Source organism: Bos taurus, chromosome 11 (assembly GCF_002263795.3).
Source record: "Bos taurus isolate L1 Dominette 01449 registration number 42190680 breed Hereford chromosome 11, ARS-UCD2.0, whole genome shotgun sequence".
Classification (NCBI taxonomy): domain Eukaryota; kingdom Metazoa; phylum Chordata; class Mammalia; order Artiodactyla; family Bovidae; genus Bos; species Bos taurus.
Window position 1 is genome coordinate 6,276,621 of NC_037338.1, and position 21,261 is coordinate 6,297,881.

The window sequence follows — 21,261 nt, forward strand, 5'->3', positions numbered from 1 at the left end:
GGCCCCAGAAGCCCCTTCCTCTCCTCTCTGTTACTCACCCCCCTCCCCACCCCCTATCCTAACTTCAAACCCTGCAGATAAACAGATAAGTGGAATTTTCTTTGATTGCCTGGATGGTCTTTTCAAGGATGAATGCCCTCTGCCAGCTCTCAGCTAATCAGTTTACCCCAAAGTATGCAAACACAATTAGCTGTTCCCGGACCCATACAGCTTATCGTTGCCTTTGTTCCCTGACTCAGCCCATTACCTGTCCGCTTAGATGTGAGCAAAGGATACGCGAAGTCACTGAACAGTAAGCCAAAGGATGCAGGCCTCTGAGTGTGTGTGTGTTTTTTTTCTTTTGACAAATAACTGCTCCCAGATGGCTTAAGAAATTAGATCACATATTCAATGTAGTAGTAAAGGCTCTAAAACATGATTACTTTTTAAACCATAATGATGAATAATTCTTAATGAATCTAGTGATCTAGAGTTCTGATGTTTCTTTAAAATTCCCAAGCATTTCAAGAAATTTAATTCATTTCTTATGTAATAGGAGATCAATAAAACATTCCCTTATTTCCACTGCTACCAGACATTGTTAAGCATGAATTGTTAAATTCCTTTCAAGTATCATAATCGGTTACATAAAAATGGTCTGGTTTAACAGGGATCTACCTCAGTGTCAGGGTTTTTTGGGATCGTGCTAGAGAGGAACAGAGCATCAGCAGGACATCCACATTTGTGGCAGCCACCGTTGGGTTCATAGTTCTGTATCACTTTCAGAAAAGAGCCATGTGAACGAAGCCAAGGTGGGATCCTTAGCAGGGGTCCCCAAACTTTTTGGCACCAGGGACCAGTTTCTTGGAAGACCATTTTTTATGCACTGGGGGCCTGGGGGATGATTGAAGTGCATTACATCCCTCGTGCATTTTATTTCTATTGTTATTGCATCAGCTCCACCTCAGAGCATCAGGCATTAGATCCCGGGGGATGGGGACCCCTGCTATATTGGAGCAGTGAGTAACTCTAACAGCACTATCAAATAATTGAGTTTTTCCCCTCTTCCTCAAGGCCTGAAGGGATCTTTCTACAAACTCTATGTTGATTAGGGTACTCCTGAGGGGACGAAAAATATTATGAGGGGCCTTTGACTGCTTGTACTACTTGCTCTTCTACAAACTTCATCTTTCACTGGAGAATGATCCATGTTTTTATTACCAACAGGATTTCTCAAATTTCTCTCAAGTCCCCACAGAAATACTGCAAAAGCCCTGAATAAAGGCAACAGAGGCAAAAATTATTCTCCAAATCAATTTATATGACTCATCGAAACCAATACCTTGAAATACATATAAACAGAAACATTGCTACCTCTATCATTTACACAGAATCTTCTTTCTCACCAATACGAAAGTGTTACCATTTACTCTATCCTTAATGAAAAAAATGTATGCTTTCTCAGGTCCTAGTCCAATAAATAATCTCCCGTGTCAGCATTACTTTCCGTAAGATAAACATCCTCAGAGCTTTGGGATACATCCGATATGTGGATCACAAATTTCTGTCCATCTGTCAGGGTTATGAGGGTCTCTTGTCCCAGAGGAAGGGTGAGTTTGATGGTGCTTTCTGTGGCTTTATCCTCCAACAATACCTGGATGAGCTGTTGTGGGGTGGGTGGGGCAGGGAGGCGGTGTTTAGAAGAAAAGATGAAAAGAGAAAGTTACGCTTTTCCATTTCAGGACCCACCATTTGAATTCTGCTAGCACACGCTCATCTCACCCTGGACCTAGTGCAGGGGACCCCGACTTCCCAGGGGAGCACTCAGGGGCTGCTGAAGACTTTGTGGAAGGAATCTCAAATCCAGGATGGCACAAGAGAGGGTGTTGGGGGTTGGCGCAAGAGTGGGAGTGGGTGGCTCCCTTGAGGAAAAGGACGGGGGCACTGCAGGTGTTTGTGAGGCCAGAGAGGGACGACACTGCCATTAAAGGCACAGGGGAGGGCTTCCCTGGCAGTCCAGGGGTGAAGATCCTGTGTGTCCAATGCAGGAGGTGTGCGTGCGATCCCTGCTTGGGGAACTAGGATCCTTCATGCCATGAAGCTCGGCCAAAAAATTAAAACTTAAAACAGACGCAGAGAGCCTGGATCAGTTGTGAAAGTCAGGAGGGAGCCTGTGAAGTGCCCATGGGTCACCTCGCAGCTGTAACGCTCGTCACCTTGGCTGCTTTCCAGATGGATACTGACCCTATGAGCCGACACAGTTGGCTCAAGTTCCCACGCAGACCCTCCCTCCACCACTGGTCAAATAGACCAGTATATAAAGGAGGAAGTCTGTGAAGACTCTCATGGGTTACATTAATACTCTGCTGCTAAGCTGCTTCAGTCGTGTCCGACTCTGTGTGACCCCATGGACTGCAGCCTACGAGGCTCCTCCATCCATGGGATATTCCAGGCAAGAGTACTGGAGTGGGGTGCCATTGCCTTCTCCGTACATTAACACTCTATAGGGTAGTAATTGACATGAGACATTCACAGACTCTGATGTTGGCTCTCAGATAGTCATCAAGTTGCCTGAGCAAACCTTCCTATCAGAGAAACAAGGATAATACGCCACCCTCAGCTCCAAGGGTATTCGAAAGATGGGCAAATCCTCGGATATGATTACTTTCAAACTGACAGAGATGTATTTTCTTGGTCTGATTTCTTCAACAGTGCCCCCTCCATCCCCATAAGCAAGCATATTTTGACAAAGATGTGCAAAAGGTGACTTTGAACGCAAGGTTAATGAAAGTACATATCTCACCCATTCTCCATAAATTCAATGATAACCATCACCAACCAAGGAAAAGATGTTTTTCTTCTCTCAAAACAAAAAAACAAACAAACAAAAAAACAAATACCATCTGTCTTCATCTTTACCTTTTGGCTGAAGTCACTTATTTTTAAATATTTTTGCCTTGCTTTCCTGCTTGAGTATATGACCTAAACTGAAAACTGTGTGTGTGTGTGTGTGCACGTGTGCATGCTCAGCTGTGTCTGACTTTGCAACTCCACGGACTGGAGCCCACCAGACTCCTCTGTCCATGGGTTTCCCAGGCAAGAATACTGGAACTGGTTGCCAGGTTAAGGAGAATGGCCTTTATTTAATATCAGTATAATTTTCCCTTTATTCTTAAGACATGCCTTGGCATCTTACTATTTTGAGCATCGGGAGAATGGACAAGAGCGACAGATGGAAGTGGCGGTGGGGATTGCTGACTTGAGTTGCTGCTGTAGATGCAGGGAATGAGCTGAACTGTCCAGAGGAGTCAGCCCCAGGGGTGCAGCTGAACAGGTGTTAGCTCGTGGCAGATGAAAGCAGATCGGACCCCGAGCGTGTGCTTTTTTGTTGAGGACAAGTGCACAGGCTGACTAGTGAGGGCAATGGAAATTAGGCGAGCCTAACTTTTCAGTGTTGGAGTGTCTAAGTCATTATAGCTAAATTGGCAGGCTCACGCACGCACAAGCAGGCTTAATTAATCTCTAATGCATATTACCTTGGGTTATCTGACATTTATCTGCTTGTATTGCTTTATTATGTTGTTCAATTATTTAATGTCCTCTCTACTGTTGCCACCAATTAAATATAGGTGGAATACACCCACTGCAATAAACTTCAGAGTGACTAGTGGATTGGGTAGAGAATGTTCTGTAAAGGTGTTCAGATTAGGAGGTTTTGTTGGAGAAATAATAACAATGACTAGGATTATGGGTACTTTTTATGCTTCTAGGAATTTTACAAATAATTAACGTATTTATACCTCATTTAGCCTATGGAATTAGACGTCTTTATTTCCATTTTGTAGAAGAGGAAGCTGAGCAGACAAATAAAGCAACTTGCCCAACGTTCTCAGCTCCTCTGTCCATGGGATTTCCCAGACAAGGGTACTGGAGTGGGTTGCCATCTCCTTCTCCAGGGCATCTTCCCGACCCAGGGATCAAACCCATGTCTCCTGCACTGGCAGGAGGACACTGGCAGGGCTCAGTTTACCACTGAGCCACCTAGGAAATCCGCTTAAGTGGAAGACGTGGGATTTGAACCCAAGAAGTTATGTACCAGAACTGCTCACAGTAGGCTACAGATATTTTCCCAAATCATCAGACTTGAACATCCAGCTCAGACACGCATCCTGTTGGGGCTCCCAAGTGACTAGGGTAAGCCCCCCGGACGGGTCCTGTCACCCAGGACAGGATGTGTTCTCCAGAGGGTCAGGAGCCAGGAGAGGGTTCTCTAGGGCACAGTCTGGCCAACCTGTCCCTTCTCCAGACTGAGCTGGGCCTTCTCTCTGCCCACGGCCCTGAATCACCAGCTCAGTGAGTGCAGCCTGAACCGCCTCCATCTGCTCCTTCTCTCAGTGGCCCAGCACCCCTCCCCCCTCACCAGTCCTGATTGGGGGCCAGTCTTTTCCTGTTTCCCGGTCTCCTCTGTCTTGTTGGCTTCATATACACACTCCCAGGGGAGATGAGTTTCTTCTTTACAGACTCACATTAGAGTCTCTAGCACCGAGAGCACGGAAGTACCGGGTGTTGAATTTACCGTCTCGAGGTCAGCAAATGAACGCCTGATGGAGACAGAGGGCTGGTGACTGTGAGAACTGGCTCTTTGGCTCCTGTTTCATTTGTCCAGGCCAGTGGGTGTCTCGTCCAGTCCAGCTCAGTAACAGTCTGCCGAGGTTCTGTGTGCTTGGAATGGGGAAGGGCTGCGGGGCATGGACGGGCATCCCAGATGGCGTGAGCGGTAAAGAACGCACCTGCCAATGCAGGAGACACGAGTTTGATCCCTGGGTCAGGAAGATCCCCTGGAGAAGGAAATGGCAATGGACTCCAGTGTTCTTGCTGGAGAATCCCACGACAGAGGAGCCTGGCAGGCTACAGTCTATGGGGTCACAAAGAGCTGGACACGACCGAAGTGACTTAGCATGCACGCAGGGCACAGACAGTTCCAGCTGTGACTCAGCCACGTGGCTTTGACCACGTTTCATCCAGGTTGAGGTCACACTCCTGCCTTCAGTGGTCTCCTAAGTAGACTCCTCATCTACTCAGAAGGGGAACTTGTGGATGTGAAAAGAACGCCAGGTAAAAAGGCCAAGCTTCCAAACGTGTGCAGGAGTTTTAGAAATTACTACTGACAGGTGTTGTCAGGGTTTTTTCCCCCAACCAGCCCACTCCCCTGCATCGCATCTAGCTGAACTTCCTGCTCAATCTGCCTCCCCTCCCTGGCACTCAAGACCCCATCTCAGATCTCTGTATCCTATGTCCTAGTCTTCTGGGGGCCTGGACCATCCTCCTCCCATCTAGCACTGTAGGAGAAGAATGATGAGATCAAGCAGGCCAGGGTGTCAGCCTCTGTTCTGCAGTTTACTTGCTGTGTGACTCTGGGCCTCCACTTAGCTTTTCTGAGCCTCTGTCTCCTCATCCACGGCATGAAAATGATAAGAACAGATACTGTGCAGGGTTGTATGGCTTTGAGACAATATATATCAAGTGTGCACAGTATATTCGATAAGTAGCCATTCTTACTTTCATTATTTTTTTAATACGTATTTATTTTTTATTTACTTGGCTGCCCCAGGTCTTAGCTGCAGCATGCGGGATCTAGTTCCCTGACTAGGGATCGAACCCCAGCGTCCTGCACTGGGAGTATGGAGTCTTAGCCACTGGACCACCAGAGAAATTGCCTTACTTTTCATTATTTTAATTTTTTGGCCATGCTGCAAGGCTTTCAGAATCCTAATTTCCCAACCAGGGATTAAACCTCAGGCCCTGGGACTGAAAGCGCAGAGTCCTACCCACTGGACTACCAGAGAATTCCTGCAATCCTTATTTTTGTATCTTTCAAGATGGACCACAATTCTACCCTTTCAAAAATCCTTTGTACTCAGACTGTGAGTACAGTCTGCCAGAGGCTTTTTCAGTGTATGTCACTCCTCTTAGCTGTAGTGATCTGCTGCTCAGTGAGTCTGTTCATGCCAGGCAGGCTCTGGAAGGGCCAGGGGAGAGCAGTCCCCATATTGCACAGCTCTCATCAGACCAGGCATGTTTTGGAGCTAAGCAGTGGTCAACAGACACACTGGCAAAATCGCTTATAGCAGAGATGAATCTAGAATCCTGTGTCCTTGTTTGGACAATGTATAACCCCCTCTATGGGTTTCTTAGGGCTTCCCTGGTGGCTCAGATGGTAAAGAATCTGCGTGCAATGTGGGAGACCTGGGTTCAATCCCTGGGTTGGGAAGATCCCCTGGAGTAGGGAATGACAACCCACTCCAGGATTCTTGCCTGAAGAATCCCATGGACAGGGGAGCCTGATGGGCTACAGTCCATGGGATTGCAAAGAGTCAGACACAACTGAGCGACTACGCCCAGCACGTGGGTCTCCTAGCCCCCTGGGTTCTCACTTCCTGAGAACACCGGTGGATGGAAGGCTGGGCCACGGTGTACATACCTTGTTGCCCGTGACGGTGTCTACGAGGAAGCCAGGCACCCTGACCACCACACTGCTCCCCGCCGTGGCACCGGGGCTCTGGCCCTTGCATCTGAGCATCACCCGGGGGGGATCCGCACTCAGGCTTTCATGCTCCTGAGCTGGGGGGCAGTCTGGAGGGTGGTGGGGCTCATAGTCTGGCTGGACAGGAGACTGGTCATCTGGCAGTATCTCCTTGAGACTTCCCACGTTGTCCTCCTCCTCTTCCTCCTCAATGCACGACTGAAGTATGTGAATCACATATTCCGAAAGCAGCAAGTGAAACAGGTGCCAGGAGCCTACATGAAATAACAACCCCCAGTGAATAAGCACACAGACAGATGGACAGGTAAACGGATCCCCGTGGAACCAACAGCTTTTCCAGGGCTCTCAGCTCCTGTGCACTAGAGCCTCACTCCTCCTGGCAAAGCCTGAGTCCCTGCAGCGTCCATCACCCTCGCAGCATCCCACACCCAGAGGACCCCAGAAGGTGGCTTTAGCACAAGGTGCTCAGTGAGCTGAGTCATGACAGGGAACATCAACACAGCTGCTGTGACATGGGAGGAGGGCCACCTTGCAGAGAAACGGGTGCCCTTCCCGGAGGTGGAGAGAGTGCCCCTCGACCACCCACTACCTGGCTGCAACTCCTGGGGGGAAACGGGTGAGGGGCGCAGGGGCTGTCCTTAGGGAGCTGGTGGGCAAGGGCCAGCTGAGTGGTCTGAATCCCAAGGCCTCTGGCTCCAGAAAACAAAAGGATAATTAACGTTCAGTTGAGAAACGGGGTGGGAGGAGATCTAGCCTAGAACAGTTCTTAAAAGACAATTTTTTAAATTAATCTTTAAAAATCTTTTTTTTATTTTAAATTTACTTATTTTTTAATTGAGGGATAATTGCTTTACAGAATTGTGTTGGTTTCTGCCACATATCAAAAGGTAATTTTTTAATGAAGATAAACCGTGATTCTCACACAGATGTAGAATGGACGCATTTCAAAGATTTTTATGGGACTCAATTCATGAGAGAAATAGCAAGCTGCTGCAACTGATTATAGCACTGGGAGCTCAGCTCGGTGCTCTGTGATGACTTACAGGGGAGGAATGGGGCAGTGGGAGGGAGGCCCAAGAGGAGGGGATATATGTATACGTACAGCCGATTCATGTTGTTGTACGGCAGAAACCACCAGTAGAATTGTAATTATATGCCAATAAAAAATAAATTAAAAAAAGAGAGAATTCAAAGGACTAAGCATACACAGACAGTAAAGCATGCCACTGACATTAATTTACAAAGAGATGCCACACAGCTGTCCTCAGCTGTACCCACCTGACACACGATAGTTTGCATTTCTGGGCAGGAGAATCATATTACCTGTTTGATACAATTTACAAGACTTGTAAAATAACTCAGACCATGAACGATGGCACCAACCCCAGACGGGCGTGTGGACCCTTGCTGTGCAATTCAAAGCTCTGCACAAGGTCCACTCTTTTCTGCTAGGTCTTGGGTGAGAGAGCCTGGTTCTGTGACATGACATGGTCTGGAATAAGTCTGACCCCAAAACAACTCTTCACTTGTTTGACTTTGTGAAACTGCGGTTCGTGTGCAGAGAAAGAATGGGTGGTGTGAGTACTCTGATTTCATATGAAGGTCCAAGAAGGTGGAGGGCACCCGCTCTATGAGTTATCAAAGATGCTGCAGCTTCCAAGCCATCACATTACAGCCCCGACAGTGAGCCCTGGGGGGACTCGGGATGGAGGCAGGGTGTCCACCCCACGTCTAGTAATCAGCTGCTGCAGCCGTCCCAGCAGCACCCCCCGAGGAGATTCAGGGTGAGAAAACACAGGATACTGGCCCTGGAGAGCCGAGAAGCATATCAAAGGAATGATTTCAGTGAGCCCAGACTCTTGCATCCTCCCATAGACAGAAGAGCACTAAATTCCTTAGGGCTTCCCTGGTGGCTCAGATGGTAAAGAATCTGCCTGCAATGCAGGAGACCCAGCTTCCATTCCTAGGTCTGGAAGATTCCCTGGAAGAGGGCATGGCAACCCACTCCTGTATTCTTGCCTGGAAAATCCCATGGACAGAGGAGCCTGGCGGGCTACAGTCCACGGGGTCTCAAAGAGTCGGGCATGACTGAGGGACTAATACACACACACACACTCCTTAACTTAAGATGTCAGGTTTTCTTTAATTAAAAGCAATCTTTTGATGTTCCCACTACTTGGTCTTTGTTGCAAAAAACTCATGTACATCCTGGCTCCGCCCCTCACCTCTTCAGTCCCTCAGAGCTACCTGAGATGCTGTGTCCTAGGCTTACGTCCTCAGTTTTGTCCATTAAATAAAACATTACTCTTAACTTTCAGCTTGTGCATTTTTTTCAGTCGGCAGTACAAACTGCTGAAAGGGCTGGTTTTCCTTTTGTGGTTGTACCTGAACTCTGCCCTGGAAGACACCAACATTAAGCCCGTCGTCCTGACTTTCATGGGCAGAGCCTCATGATGAATGGGTGTCACCTGTGTGGCTGCTTACAGCCGAAACCCTCCAAAGAGACCCAGAGTTTGCAGAACGGTCTAGACTGGGGCTTGTCTGCTCTTTGTCCGCTCTTCCTGATCCCCGTACCCGATGCAAGGGCCTCTGGCAGCCCTGGGGCAGGGGTTCCTCACCCTGACTGGTGTGTGAGCTCTCGTGGTGGAGGCTCTATCTGTCTGTCCATGGCTGTGTGTCCAGTGTCCAGGAAGGAGCCTGGGATTTTGCAGGATGCACAGATATCTGCTGAAATGAGTGATCCCCTCCATGGGGCCACGGGCCTCAGGGATGACTGTCCATCCCCACGACTCTCCTGTCCTGTGCGTCAGCACCACAGCTGTGACAGGTGAGACCTCCCCAGCACAGGAAGACCATCCATTTGACAAGAAAGTTTGCAAGACAGACTCTGATTTATTCTTCCATCTGCACACAGTGGTGTCAGTCATTTAGTCGTGTCCAACTCTTTGTAACACCAGGCTCCTCTGTCTATGGGATTCTCCAGGCAAGAATACTGGAGTGGGTAGCCATTCCCTTCTCCAGGGGATCTTCCCGATCCAGGGATTGAATCCAGGTCTGCTGCACGGGCAGGTGAATTCCTTACGGTCTGAGTCACCAGGGAAGCCCACAGGGGGAACTTTATCAATTTTTATTCCTGGAAGTTAAATCCAGGTGCCCCAAAGAACCCATTTTTTCCCTCCATCTCAGTTGGGAATATAAGAGGGTGCCTGGTTCTTTTCTCAGAATGTCCCAAAGCAGATAATTCAAAAGTCAGAGGAGATTTCCTGCATATCTAAAAATGACAGCAGGGGAATGATAAAAGAAACTTCCACATATTGAACTCTAAAGGAGGCATCTGGCTTTATACATGAGGGAACTTGACTCTGATGCTAACGAAAATAGTATCAAGTTTGTGGCCTATCAACCCTACACAGGTCTTCTGCTTTGACTGTTAGAGAAAAGGACATATTGACAAGAAGTAAAGAACGTCCATGTTGAAAACAAAGATTAAATGCCTCCCTTCTGGGGACACCAACGCTGGGCCTCCTTCAATGATAAGACTCCGCTTCCAGGTGCCAAGGCCATGCTGACTTGCTGTGTGCATGCTGGTCTCTCTCTTTTTTTAAACACTGAGGAAATGACTTGCTTAATATTCTTTGTTCTGACAAGATATGAAACTGTGCTGCTCTCCAGAGCATCCAGAGCAGCTTCTCAGGGTCATCTGGAGAGCGGGCTTGTGGGCCAGACCTAGTGCGTGTGTGTTAAGTTGCTTCACTCATGTCTGACTCTCTGCGACCCCATGGACTGTAGCCCGCCAGGCTCCTCTGTCCATGGGATTCTCCAGGCAAGAGTACTGGAGTGGGTTGCCACGCCCTCCCCCCAGGGATCTTCCTGACCTAGGGATTGAACCCACAACTCCTGCATTGACAGGAGCATTGTTTACCACCAGGGCTACCTGCAAGGGCTGGTCCTTAGTCTGGCTCAAGTAAAACTTTGTTCTTATTTTTGATTGTTTACTGATTATTTTCATGGACAGGAGAGTGAGGCAGGGTCCAGCCATTTGATGAATCATCGTGGTGTTGTTATAAAAAGATTAGCATGGTTTTGTGTGATTCTCTGTGTCCGTGTTGTATTTTACATAGAAAGGCGAGAAGATGGTGAGTGGGTTTCACACAGCCATATGGGAAGCACTTAGCTGTAACCACACCTGTGGCAGGTAGACTGCACAGCACTGTGTTCTCGGACTTACCGAAGCTGTCTCTATGACAGAGGGTCATGGCTTTGCTCACTGCCGTGAGGAGGAAATTCCACCTCAGCTGGAAGCTGGCGGCCAATTGGAGAAACTCCTCTTTGCTTCTGCTTGGCTGTTACATTTTAGAAAGAAAAAAAAAATGCTGGGGTTTATGATAAAAATTGAGGCGAGCTTGTTGTCAAAGTCGCCCACGGTGGGTGCAGACACTGACATGGCCGAAGTGGGAGAGGAGGCGGGAAGGGCAGGGTGGGAGGCCCAGGCCTGGTCTCTCGCCATCCCTTGTTGGGGGTGATTCCTGGCAAGACCTGAAGTACGGGGAGAGAAGGCAGGAGGTGGGAGAGGGGCCTACTTCTTTTTTTAATCCCCACAATTTTTTAAAAAGAGGTCACTTGTGAGGACCCCTTCAGAGTGACCCCTGCAGGGCAGTCCCGCTGAGTCCCCCTTGGCAGTTGCCATCGGGGACATGGGGGCTAATTTATACTTGGCAAGTCCGATGCTGTGATAAAGGGGCCCAGAATCCCACAGTGATGGGAGGAAGGGGGCCGATTTTGGAAAGCACCAAGCTGGCTGCTGCACTGGGTGAATTATCGAGGCCCGGAAGGTCTACCTGTGTGGTCATCCGATGGCCTGAGTGGCACTAAACTGGGTGCTGGGGGATGCTGTATGTGCAGACCAAGGAACTCCCTAGCCAGACCGACAGTAAGCAGCCTTGGGTTGCACTTCTGGTGAATTACAAACTGACAGAGCCGCAGGAGCTCCCCCGCACAGGCTGGGGTGAACCCCCTGAACCTCCCCTGCGTGGGGACCACCCACAGCCTCAACCACAGTCTCAACCACAGTCTCCAAGGAAGAGAGTGGTGACTGGCCAGGAATAAAGAGGTGCCTTTCCATCTCTGCTTAGCTTCAGCCCCCACCGAGAACCCCCAAAGGACCACTCGGGGCTCTGGGTGGGTGTGGACCTGTAACCAAGCAAGACCCTATGGGGGGGCCTCCCTGGGACAGGCACCCCCCACCCCCATATCCTCTGCTGGGGCTCCTCGCTGAAGTACCCAGATGATGGCATCTTCTGTATTTTTCCTGAGTTTTTCCAATGCTAAACATCACCAACAAGTGGAAGAAACTACATAATGATCAGGAGCACACAGCCCGCAGGCCTTCCAGTGTCTAAGGATCAGTAACGTTAACTGCCCTGTTATCTCAACATCAACCAATCAGAGAACTGTGCAAAGCTAATCACACACCCCGAGACCCTCCCCCACCTGGCCCTTGAAAATGCTTTGCTGAAAGCCTCTGGGGAGTTTTGAGCATAAGCCCCTTGTTCTCCTTGAATGGCCCTGCAATAAACCTTTCTCTACTCCAACCTCTGACCTTGTAGTCTGTTCGGCTTCTCAGTGCATCCTGAACACGAACCTGGGTTTGGTAACAGACTTGCCTTAGCAGGGGCATCCTCTCCGCATGCTTCTGGACCTCCTGGATAGGGGGGCTCTTGGGAGGACCCCTGCTGGGGTTCAGCACACACAAAGATGTGCCTAAACCACCCAGAGAAGGCGCAGTGGGCGATCTCAGCCCAATCCCCGAGCTTTCCCCCTCTTGCCAGTAGCATGACGCCTTGGGTTCCCACGTTTAGAAATTCCTCTTGGGCCCAAACTGCACGAGAACTGGGGGAACCAAATGAAACACAACACAGCTGAGCGTCTCCCTGTGTTCCAGATGCTAACAACTTGAGATGATTAGTCATCTTGGACATGCCAGAGGCTTCACATTTTAACAGCCTGAGTATTTTATTGACAGTCTTTTTTTTTAATCAGACAAGCTGTTTTAGAAAAACAACCCCATCAAATGCAGGCAGACACAAAACCACTGCTTTCCTGAGATGTCTCATTCATGAGGGCTGTGGGGGTGAGGGTGGACACACCATGTTACATGGGCTCGGACGCAGGCTGGGCCTGTGCTGCTTCGGGGTTAGGACTGGTACCCGTGGTCTCAGTGGGCTCAGCTGGGGTACAGCTAGGCTGCGTGAGTGCCTGAACCGAGGACCAGAGGACAGAGAGCTTCACCCTGTTGAACAAATCGGAGCCTCCACAGCTATGCAACTGCGCACGTGACCTCTGGCACAAGCGAAATTTGCCAAGGACCAAGGAGGAGAAATCAAAGCCACGCGGCAGGGCTTCCCTGATGGCTCAGTGGTAAAGAACCACCTGCCAACCTAGACGCTGGTTCGATCCCTGATCCGGGAAGACCCACGTGCTGTGGAGCAGCTAAGCCCATGTGCCACAACTACTGAGCCAGAGTTCTAGAATTTGGGAGCCATAACTACTGAGCCCACGTGCTGCAAGTGTCGAAGCCTGTGCACCCCAGAGCCAGTGCTCTGCCACAGGAGAAGCCACCGCAACTCAAGAGTCAGCCCCGCTCACTGCAGCTAGAGAGAAGCCCACAGAGCAAGAAGACCCAGCCAAAAATAAACAGAAAAATAAAATGATAAAAAAAAAACCCACACAGAATCTGAAAAGATTATTTCTAAGAAGCAAAGAATGAGAATAGACACCTGCCAAGGCTTAGAACCCAGCTGTCAAGCTCCTCCCTGGGCTTTCTGGGGGAGGGAGGAATTGGGAAGACCTGTTGTTGGAGACTGCTGGAGGAAACTTGAGTCACATTCTGGTTCCAGGCCCTCCAGGGCTCTCTGGTGCAGAGATGTCTCCCCTCTTCCCTAGACTGGTCCCCCGCTTTCCCTATGCCCACTCCGCTCCTGCCGACCTCTCTCAGGAATGCTGCCTCCCTTTCTCAGCTTAATTTACTCTTACCTGCCCTTCACCTCCCAGTCAAGCCCATTCCCAGATGCCTTAGCTTTCAAAGGGTGGTGTCTTCAAGGGCAGAAGGCGTTTGGGGTCCACTGGGGCCTGGTGCTGGGGTTCCCCCAATAGCATCATCAGCTCCGACAGGGTGACTGGAAGCAGCCTTTGGCAGGAGGTGCTCTTTGGAGGAGGCCCCTTCCATTCTGTCATTAACCTCGAACCAGGCACCACCCCCCACCACCTCCCCGGCTCTGCCCTGTGCATTTCCTGCCCAAGTACACCTTTCAGGCCTTTTGATCATGCAATGCTTTGCCTGACCTATTGCTTCTTTCCCGCAGATTAAAGAAGTAGAAATGAGAGTAAGAATCAACAGATGACCAAATCTCTTTCCCAGCTTCCCCTTTAGTAATCTCCTGAACAAACTGTGTGAACAAGAGAGCATCTAAAGAGAAGGAAATGGTAACCAACTCCAGTATTCTTGCCTGGAGAATCACACGGACAGAGGAGGCTGGCAGCCTACAGTCTGCTACTGCTGCTGCTAAGTCACGTCAGTCGTGTCCGACTCTGTGTGACCCTATAGACAGCAGCCCATCAGGCTCCCCCGTGCCTGGGATTCTCCAGGCAAGAACACTGGAGTGGGGTGCCATTTCATTCTCTAACGCATGAAAGTGAAAAGTAAAGTGAAGTCGCTCAGTCGTGTCCGACTCAGCGACCCCATGGACTGAAGCCTATCAGGCTCCTCCGTCCATGGGATTTTCCAGGCAAGAGTACTGGAGTGGGATTGCCATTGCCTTCTCCAGCCTACAGTCTATGGGGTTGCAAAAAGTTGGACACAACTGAAGCACACATGCAGACATGACAAAAAAAATAAAAAGAGAGAGAGAGAGAGAGACTGCCAGGAGTGGACGAGCCTGGACACAAGCCTGCATGCAGTGGAGGATGGCAAGGACCCTTCCCTCCTCTTCTCAGTGATTAACTGAGATCACTTCTCCGTTTCCCTTTAAAGATGTTCAGGGCCAAGCAGAATCTCTAGAGGTGGTTTTGGGGACACCAAGTTTCATCATCTCAATCCAGATTGCAAGCATTCTGATCAAAACCAATTTTCTTGTCTACCAACATGTGCTTCACTCCAGTATTGATTTTTGAGCAGTGAGCGGCTGAACCTGATTCAATAATGTGACTTTCTGATACTGGTGATGATGACAATCAAGCCAAAGGGTGTACTGAACCCAAGTGACGTGTCTGTCAGGAGGACCAAACCCACCCACATCCAAAACCAATTCATCCTGGCTTTCATGAACCCAAGCCTGACACTTTCCTGGGACCGTACGTAAAACCCCCATACGAGCACCGTTCTCCCTGAGAAATGGGGTATCTCCTGGCACATCAGTAAACAAGGACGTCACAGTCATCAGTGATCCCAGCCCTCCAAATGCGAATTCCTGAGCCCTCGGGGCACCAAAGGAGGAAAAGAATAGCTGCAATCTGGCACCCACAGGCTGCAGCCATTCCCTACGGTGAGCCCTGAGGATCTCTGGGTGTGAAAAACACAGGATTCTGGCCCCAGATGGCTGAGATGCATATGAAAGGAAGGACTTCAGAGAGCCCAGACTCCTGCATCTTCCACACACAGAAAAGCACTAGATTGCTTAACTTGGGATATCTGGTTTTAATTCACAAAATGCTTTTGATGTTCAGACTACCTGCCCTTTCTTTGTTGCAAATTTCTATATAACCTGACTCTTCCCTCTGCCTCCTTGCAGCAGTTCTCTCAGGGTCATTTGAGACGCTGTCTCCCAGGCTTTAAGTCCTAAAAACTTCCGCTGAATTAAACATAACTCTCAACTTTTAGGTTGTAACTTTATTTTTAAGTCAATATCCCTCAATGGACAAACCTATCTCCCTCCTAAACACTCCTGCTTGGTGTTCACACACTCACAAGGGCAAACGTGCTCACACTTACCTGCCTACACCCACCCACACACATGCTCACCCATGCACACATGTGGCACTTGCAAGCAAACACACACACTTGTATGATGTACAAGCCTCCGAGATACCACTTCCCCATCCTGAAGTACCATCCCCACCATGACACACTTTTGTCCAGAGCCCCAGAGAAAACCCTTTCCCTCTGCACGAGGTCCTGAGCACTCAGTGCTATAATGTAGCTAGAATGACCAACACTTGCTTCTTTTCTTTAAAAAAAATATATATGTTTTTGTACCTGGAAGACAAATTCTTGGAGATTCGAAGACAGACAATTCATGAATACACTGAGATCTGTTGATGTCCCCAGCAAAGAAATTAAACTGCTCAAACCTATCAACAGACAAAACAAACCAAAAGATGGTGAGCCATGCGGCAGAATTCCCCAGTAGGTATTTGTATACCAGGTAACCTAGGGGACCACATCCTCACAGCAGTTCAAAGGCATCCCCTGGGGCCTCACACTCATTGTGAACACAAAGGCTGCCTTCTTGGGTGGGATGTGTCACCCCAGGTCGTCTGGTTCAGAGCTCTGTGCTTTTGCTTTCCAGTGACCCCCTCTGCTCCTTGTTGAAATGGGAAGAAAGATTTTGAAATCATAACTACACCTTGTAATTACGCAGAACCCGGCCCCAAGTGAGCTCACTGCATGATACAGACATGACCTCACCCATCCCCGCTGTTTTTATAAAGGGGATGAAGGACATCAAAGCCGCTGAGGGATGTTAGGTGCCTTGCCGGGGGCTGTGGACTCTGTCAGCACAGACCTGAGGGGTGGAGGCTGGGAAGTGATGGGGGGACCGGGCCCCCCCACCTGTGCAGGCAGCAGTGGGGGAGAGAGGGCATAAGGACAGCCTTTGGTCCCCCCAGCTGAGTGCCACCACACGCCAGGAAGATTTGGAAAACCCAGTGGACTGCCTCAGCCCTGGCAGAGGCACCGCCAGGCTCCATCCGGAAGTATTTCCAGGCACGTCTTGAGCATTCACCTGTTAGGCTGTCTCCCTGCCAGACCTGTGCCCCCTTGGAGAGAAACACAAGGAGGCCCTGGAAGGCTGGCAGGCACTTGGGGGAGGCTGGCAGGCCCTCACACCTCCTGGGTCTCTCTGAGCTTGGGCTGAGGTTGAGAGCAAGGTTTGGGGAGTCACCTGGGATTTCTAGCAGAGATAGTGGCCTGGGAGGTGGGGTTTCCGTAGCCCTGAGGTCTACTGGGTTTGGTGTATGCTTTTCAGATGCTGGTTTGGTTGGAGGGGAGTCTCCTGGGGGAGGATCTGGGACTTGGGACAGCCAGGTAGTGGGGAGCAGGGAGATCTTCAAGGGACAGACAAGCGGTAGGGGAGGGGCTACTTATCAAGACTGTTGTTGTTCAGTTGCTAGGTCACGTCCGACTCTTCGCAACCCCATGAACTGTAAGCCCGCCAGGCTCCTCTGTCCATGGGATTTCCCAGCCAAGAATACTGGAGTGGGTTGCCATTTCCTTCTCCAGGAGATATTCCTGACCCAGGAATTGAACCCGTGTCTCCTGCATTGGCAGATGGATTCTTTACCACTGAGCCACCAGGGAAGGATCAGATTCATTTACTGGGGATGGCCATGCCAGCCCCGATCATATACCAAACACTGCCCAAAGCAGAGGCTGAAGGAGGATTACATTTCATCTCTGTGTTCTCTCCCAGGACATCGGCGCCGCTCAGGTCCCTGGGCAGGACTTTCTGGGAACTATCCAAAACGCCCTGATGGAAGATGGTGCATAGATCCGACTTCAGGACGCTGACCCTCCTGCTGTTTCTCAGCACCATCCTCATGGTCTGAAGACAAAGGACACACACAACACTTACTGAAATCTCATCATCTTACTGTGTGGCCTGATGCCCCCCTCTCCAAATTACCATGATTGTGTAGTTATCAAAGAGAAAGAAAACTGGATTGGGGGTATTGCCCACTAAAATGGAATCCCAGCTGACAATGAAAATGTCTAAATTTCCCACATTCTATAACTGCCTTTCTGAAATGTAGCATTTAGAACACTTCTGCTTGGGGGCAGGTGGGTGTGGGGTCTCAGGGCCTGTGGCGCCTCCTCTCCCAGCTCCTTATCCTCTGTGCCCCCAGCAAGGAGCCTGAATGCTCCAGAGAGAGAACCAGTGGGTGACTCGGGGTCTACAAGGCAAGTGTGTTTCTGGAAAAGCAAAAGGTGGGTGGACTCTACAGGGTGGCCGAGGGGACTCAGAAGCCATGTCTTTTCTTCCCCTGGGAGCCCTGGGCAGTGAATTTGGCCTCCAGTGTCCAAGGGGATGCTTCCCTGGTGGCTCAGCAGTAAAGAATCAGCCTGCAGATGCAGGAGACGCAGGAGATATGGGTTCAATCCCTGCGTCAGGAAGATCCCCTGGAGAGGCGAATGGAAACCCACTACAGTACTCTTGCCTGGAGGATCGCATGGACAGAGGAGCCTGGCGGGCTACAGTCCATGCAGTCACAGAGTCGGACACGAATGAGCACGCACATGTACACCCAAGGGGACAATCCAATCCCTTCCACACTCAGGGTCTGTAGGACGGGAGGTGGGTCACCCGTATCCCAGCCCCAGGAGCAGGCACTACAGTCACTTCAGTTTTATGGAGAGGAAACCAGCCCTTGGGTGCTAAGTAAACCCCCAGGGCAATACTGAAGGGCTGGCTCCGAGCAGGGCTGGCTCTGGAGCCTGAGGTGGCTGCTGCAGGCGGGTCAGGATGGAGGCTGTGCTGCAAAGTCACGGCCATCAGCCCTCGAGCACAGAAGGGGGAACCAGCTGGAAGAGCTGGGTCTGGGGGAGAAGTTCTGCGCCGGGAGGATGGAGACTGTCAGAGGCGGGCCTGGCTGGACGCCTCCCTGGCCGGGGCTGCTTTAGGGCAGAGGACGGTCCCAGGCTCTGTCCCCATCTGCTGCCATGGGATTTCAGAACAGAGTCCAGAACCTTTTCCCTGGCCCCTCTCCTCCCCTCCTCTAACAGTGAAGCTGTGTGGTCACTCAAGACAGAGAAGGTCAGAGCCCAGAACCTGGTGGCCCCAACACACACCTGGGTGGGTGGGGGGCCAGGACAGTGCCCGGGGGACACTCAGGAAACCTACCTTCGCCATGTTGGAAAGGTATGTCTTTCTTCTTAGCCTTTTGACAAACACAGTAACCTCTGTCAAGAGCAATACAAACAGCCATTACTGATCCTATAACTTCAAGTTCACATGACTGACTGGGGGCGGGGGGAGGGAGCAGGCAGGGAGAGGAGGCACACACAGGTGGTGCCCACAGCTGGCATACCTGTCTGCCCAGAATTGCCCCACACAGCCAGGCCCCCAGTACCCTTGCCTCCCTTGCCTTTTCCCACATGGCTCTAGATCCTCCCGGGCAAGGTGACTAACCCCCTCCCCCGCCCAACGCTAGAAAAATGGTGTCAGCAGCACCTGCCTCGTGGGCTCTGTACAGGTGACCATTTTGCCCAGGAACTCTGAGTTCCTCCAGCTTCCACATCTTTGCATGCTCTCCTTGGGAAATGACCAGAAATTCGAAAATGAGAGAGGGGGACGCCCTCCTGGATGGACTCATTCACTCATTTCATTCATGTGTTCACTCATGGGGATACTCCCCCCAGCGCCTGCACGGCTGGAGGAAGGAGAGGGACCTCCACTGTCCAGGGGCTCCGGCTAGGGACGGGTCACCAAGGCACAGTCTCCCACCAGCAGGGCAAGCGCTCCTGGCAACATAAGCCATAGGGGAGAAAGGAGCGAAGGCTTCTTGGGGCAGAAAGTGTCAGGAGCAGCTCCACCTGGAAGTGGATCTTCAGTCTGGGTCTTAACATGTAAGTAGGAGTTGGCCAGGCAAGGGGTTGGGGAAGGCCGATGGGGTGCGAACAGAAGCAGGAACAAGGGCTTCTTGGGCACAACCAGTCAGGAGTCTCTGGGGAGCGCCAGTGGGTGCTGGAGGTCCCTGGGGGCAGGTGGGCGGGGATGGGTCAGAGGTCAAGCAGTGACGAAGCGTGGCCCACCCACACAACAGGGACACGGTGATCACACAACCTGGGCCTGTGAGTTTCCAAGTGGGTCAAAGAGGGATCAACACAGCCAGAGGTGCTGGGGAGATGGGAGGGGAGGGCTGTGTGACCAAGGAGAGTGAGGCTGAAGGCAGAACCATCAGTGTGGAAGCTACTGAAGAGCCTGGGGAGGGGAAGGGATGAGAGCCGGAGGGCAGGATGAGAGCAGGTGGGGAAGGGGCCACGGAAAACTGGACCCCTGTCCTAGGTCCCCTTTCCAAGCACGCACCAGACCTCACGGTTCTCTCTGGGGGACCCTTCCTGGCACATTCCTGACTGGTGATCACACACCCTGGGCCTGGGAGTTTCCAAATGGGTCAAACAGGGATCAATGCAGCCAGGGGCGCTGGGGGTGCCAGGGGTTGAAGATAAGGCATGGCCCATTCTGTGGGCCCTCGGGGGAGATGGCACACACAGGGTGCCAGGGAGGCGGACTTGCAGGGCGGAGGGGAATAGGTGGGGAGGGCTGGGTGCCGGGAGAGGCCTGAGCTGCCCAGGAAGGGTGGGGCTGGGCGGGGAGAGCTAGAGGCGATGATGGAGAACCTCACAAAGGCAGGAGCGGGAAACAAGGGTATTTTCAGGACCGTAAAAGACACTGTCCGTCCAGTGGGCGTGTGCTGGAGTTTATGAGGACCACGGCGTCAGAGGGACACCAACAGTCAGCTTCAGGAAGGCCTGGAGCGGCCGCTGCAGGCTTGAGCAGACCAACAGCCTCCTGTGTTCACACTCCACGTGGGTGTGAATGTCCGGAGGCCTGGAGTGTGGGCAAGTTGGGCCTTGGGAGGAATTTCTAAGGAGGGAGCGATACTCTTGGAGCCTCGTGGGGCCTGAGCAGAGCACAGAGGGTCCAGGACCCTTGTTGGCCCTGCTTGGGTGGGCAGTGAGCCAAGGATGGCAGAGCTGGTTGGCCTCTCCCTTGCCTTTTCTACCTCCCCACCCCCTTGGCCCTGCTTGGGGAATCGGCAAGAGGGTGTGGATGGATCAACACACGCCTCCCTTATGGGCATTAAAGGAAAAGCTGAGAAAGCCGAAGTGGCCAGGACTTGTGGACTGCAGTTCAGTGCACGAAGGCAAATAGACACCAGAGGGGAGAGGGGTCTTCCCTGGCAGTCCAGTGGGTAAGACTTCATGCTTCCACTGCAGGGGGTGTGGGTTTGATTCCTGGCTGGGGAACTAAGATCCTATATGCCTCAGGCTGCAGTAAAGGGGAGACGACCTACCCCACGTGGAAAGTTAGATGCTGCACTTGCATTCACAGAATCCATGTTCTCCATGGAAACCCACCTTTGAGTTTGGAGATCTGTAAGAGGGCTGGAAAGCCCTCCAGAGCAGAGAGGAGCCACAGCTTGAATTTCTTACTAAACAACCGGACAGATTTCAAATACTGAATAGAAACATCTTCCAAAAAGTCATGGAGGAGAACGTCCTCAATTCCCTACAACAGAAGTGACAAGACACATGGCCGCCAGCCAGTGCGGGCAGCCTCCGGTCACAAGAGGCCAGGGGTCACGCAAGCCACAGCCTGAGAGAGGGGCCCCCACCCAGCTAAGGACGCAGCCACTACGGAGTCTTGGCTGCTGCCCCCTGGGCAGGACAGCAGGCTGCAGAGGCTGGAATCAGAACTCTTCCAAAGATTTCAAAATATTGAGGACAGATTCACAAGTGTACA

General features: G+C 51.1%; 1 protein-coding gene across 3 annotated transcripts in view; it reads right to left on the minus strand.

The window, feature by feature from the left end:
• Positions 1 to 1,279: 1,279 nt before the first annotated feature.
• Positions 1,280 to 21,261, minus strand: part of RFX8 (regulatory factor X8) — a 52,169-nt gene continuing 32,187 nt past the window's right edge. The window contains exons 9-16 of one of the 3 annotated variants that reach the window (XM_059891658.1): positions 20,877 to 21,027; positions 18,967 to 19,047; positions 18,637 to 18,695; positions 17,184 to 17,340; positions 15,774 to 15,868; positions 10,752 to 10,866; positions 6,461 to 6,777; positions 1,280 to 1,642 (exon numbers count right to left, since the gene is read on the minus strand). In XM_059891658.1, coding sequence (XP_059747641.1) covers positions 1,448 to 1,642; positions 6,461 to 6,777; positions 10,752 to 10,866; positions 15,774 to 15,868; positions 17,184 to 17,340; positions 18,637 to 18,695; positions 18,967 to 19,047; positions 20,877 to 21,027 — 1,170 coding nt within the window. In that variant the 3' untranslated portion in view covers positions 1,280 to 1,447. The remainder of the gene's footprint in view (positions 1,643 to 6,460; positions 6,778 to 10,751; positions 10,867 to 15,773; positions 15,869 to 17,183; positions 17,341 to 18,636; positions 18,696 to 18,966; positions 19,048 to 20,876; positions 21,028 to 21,261) is intronic. The other 2 variants (XM_024999321.2, XM_059891659.1) reach the window with 2 other exon arrangements.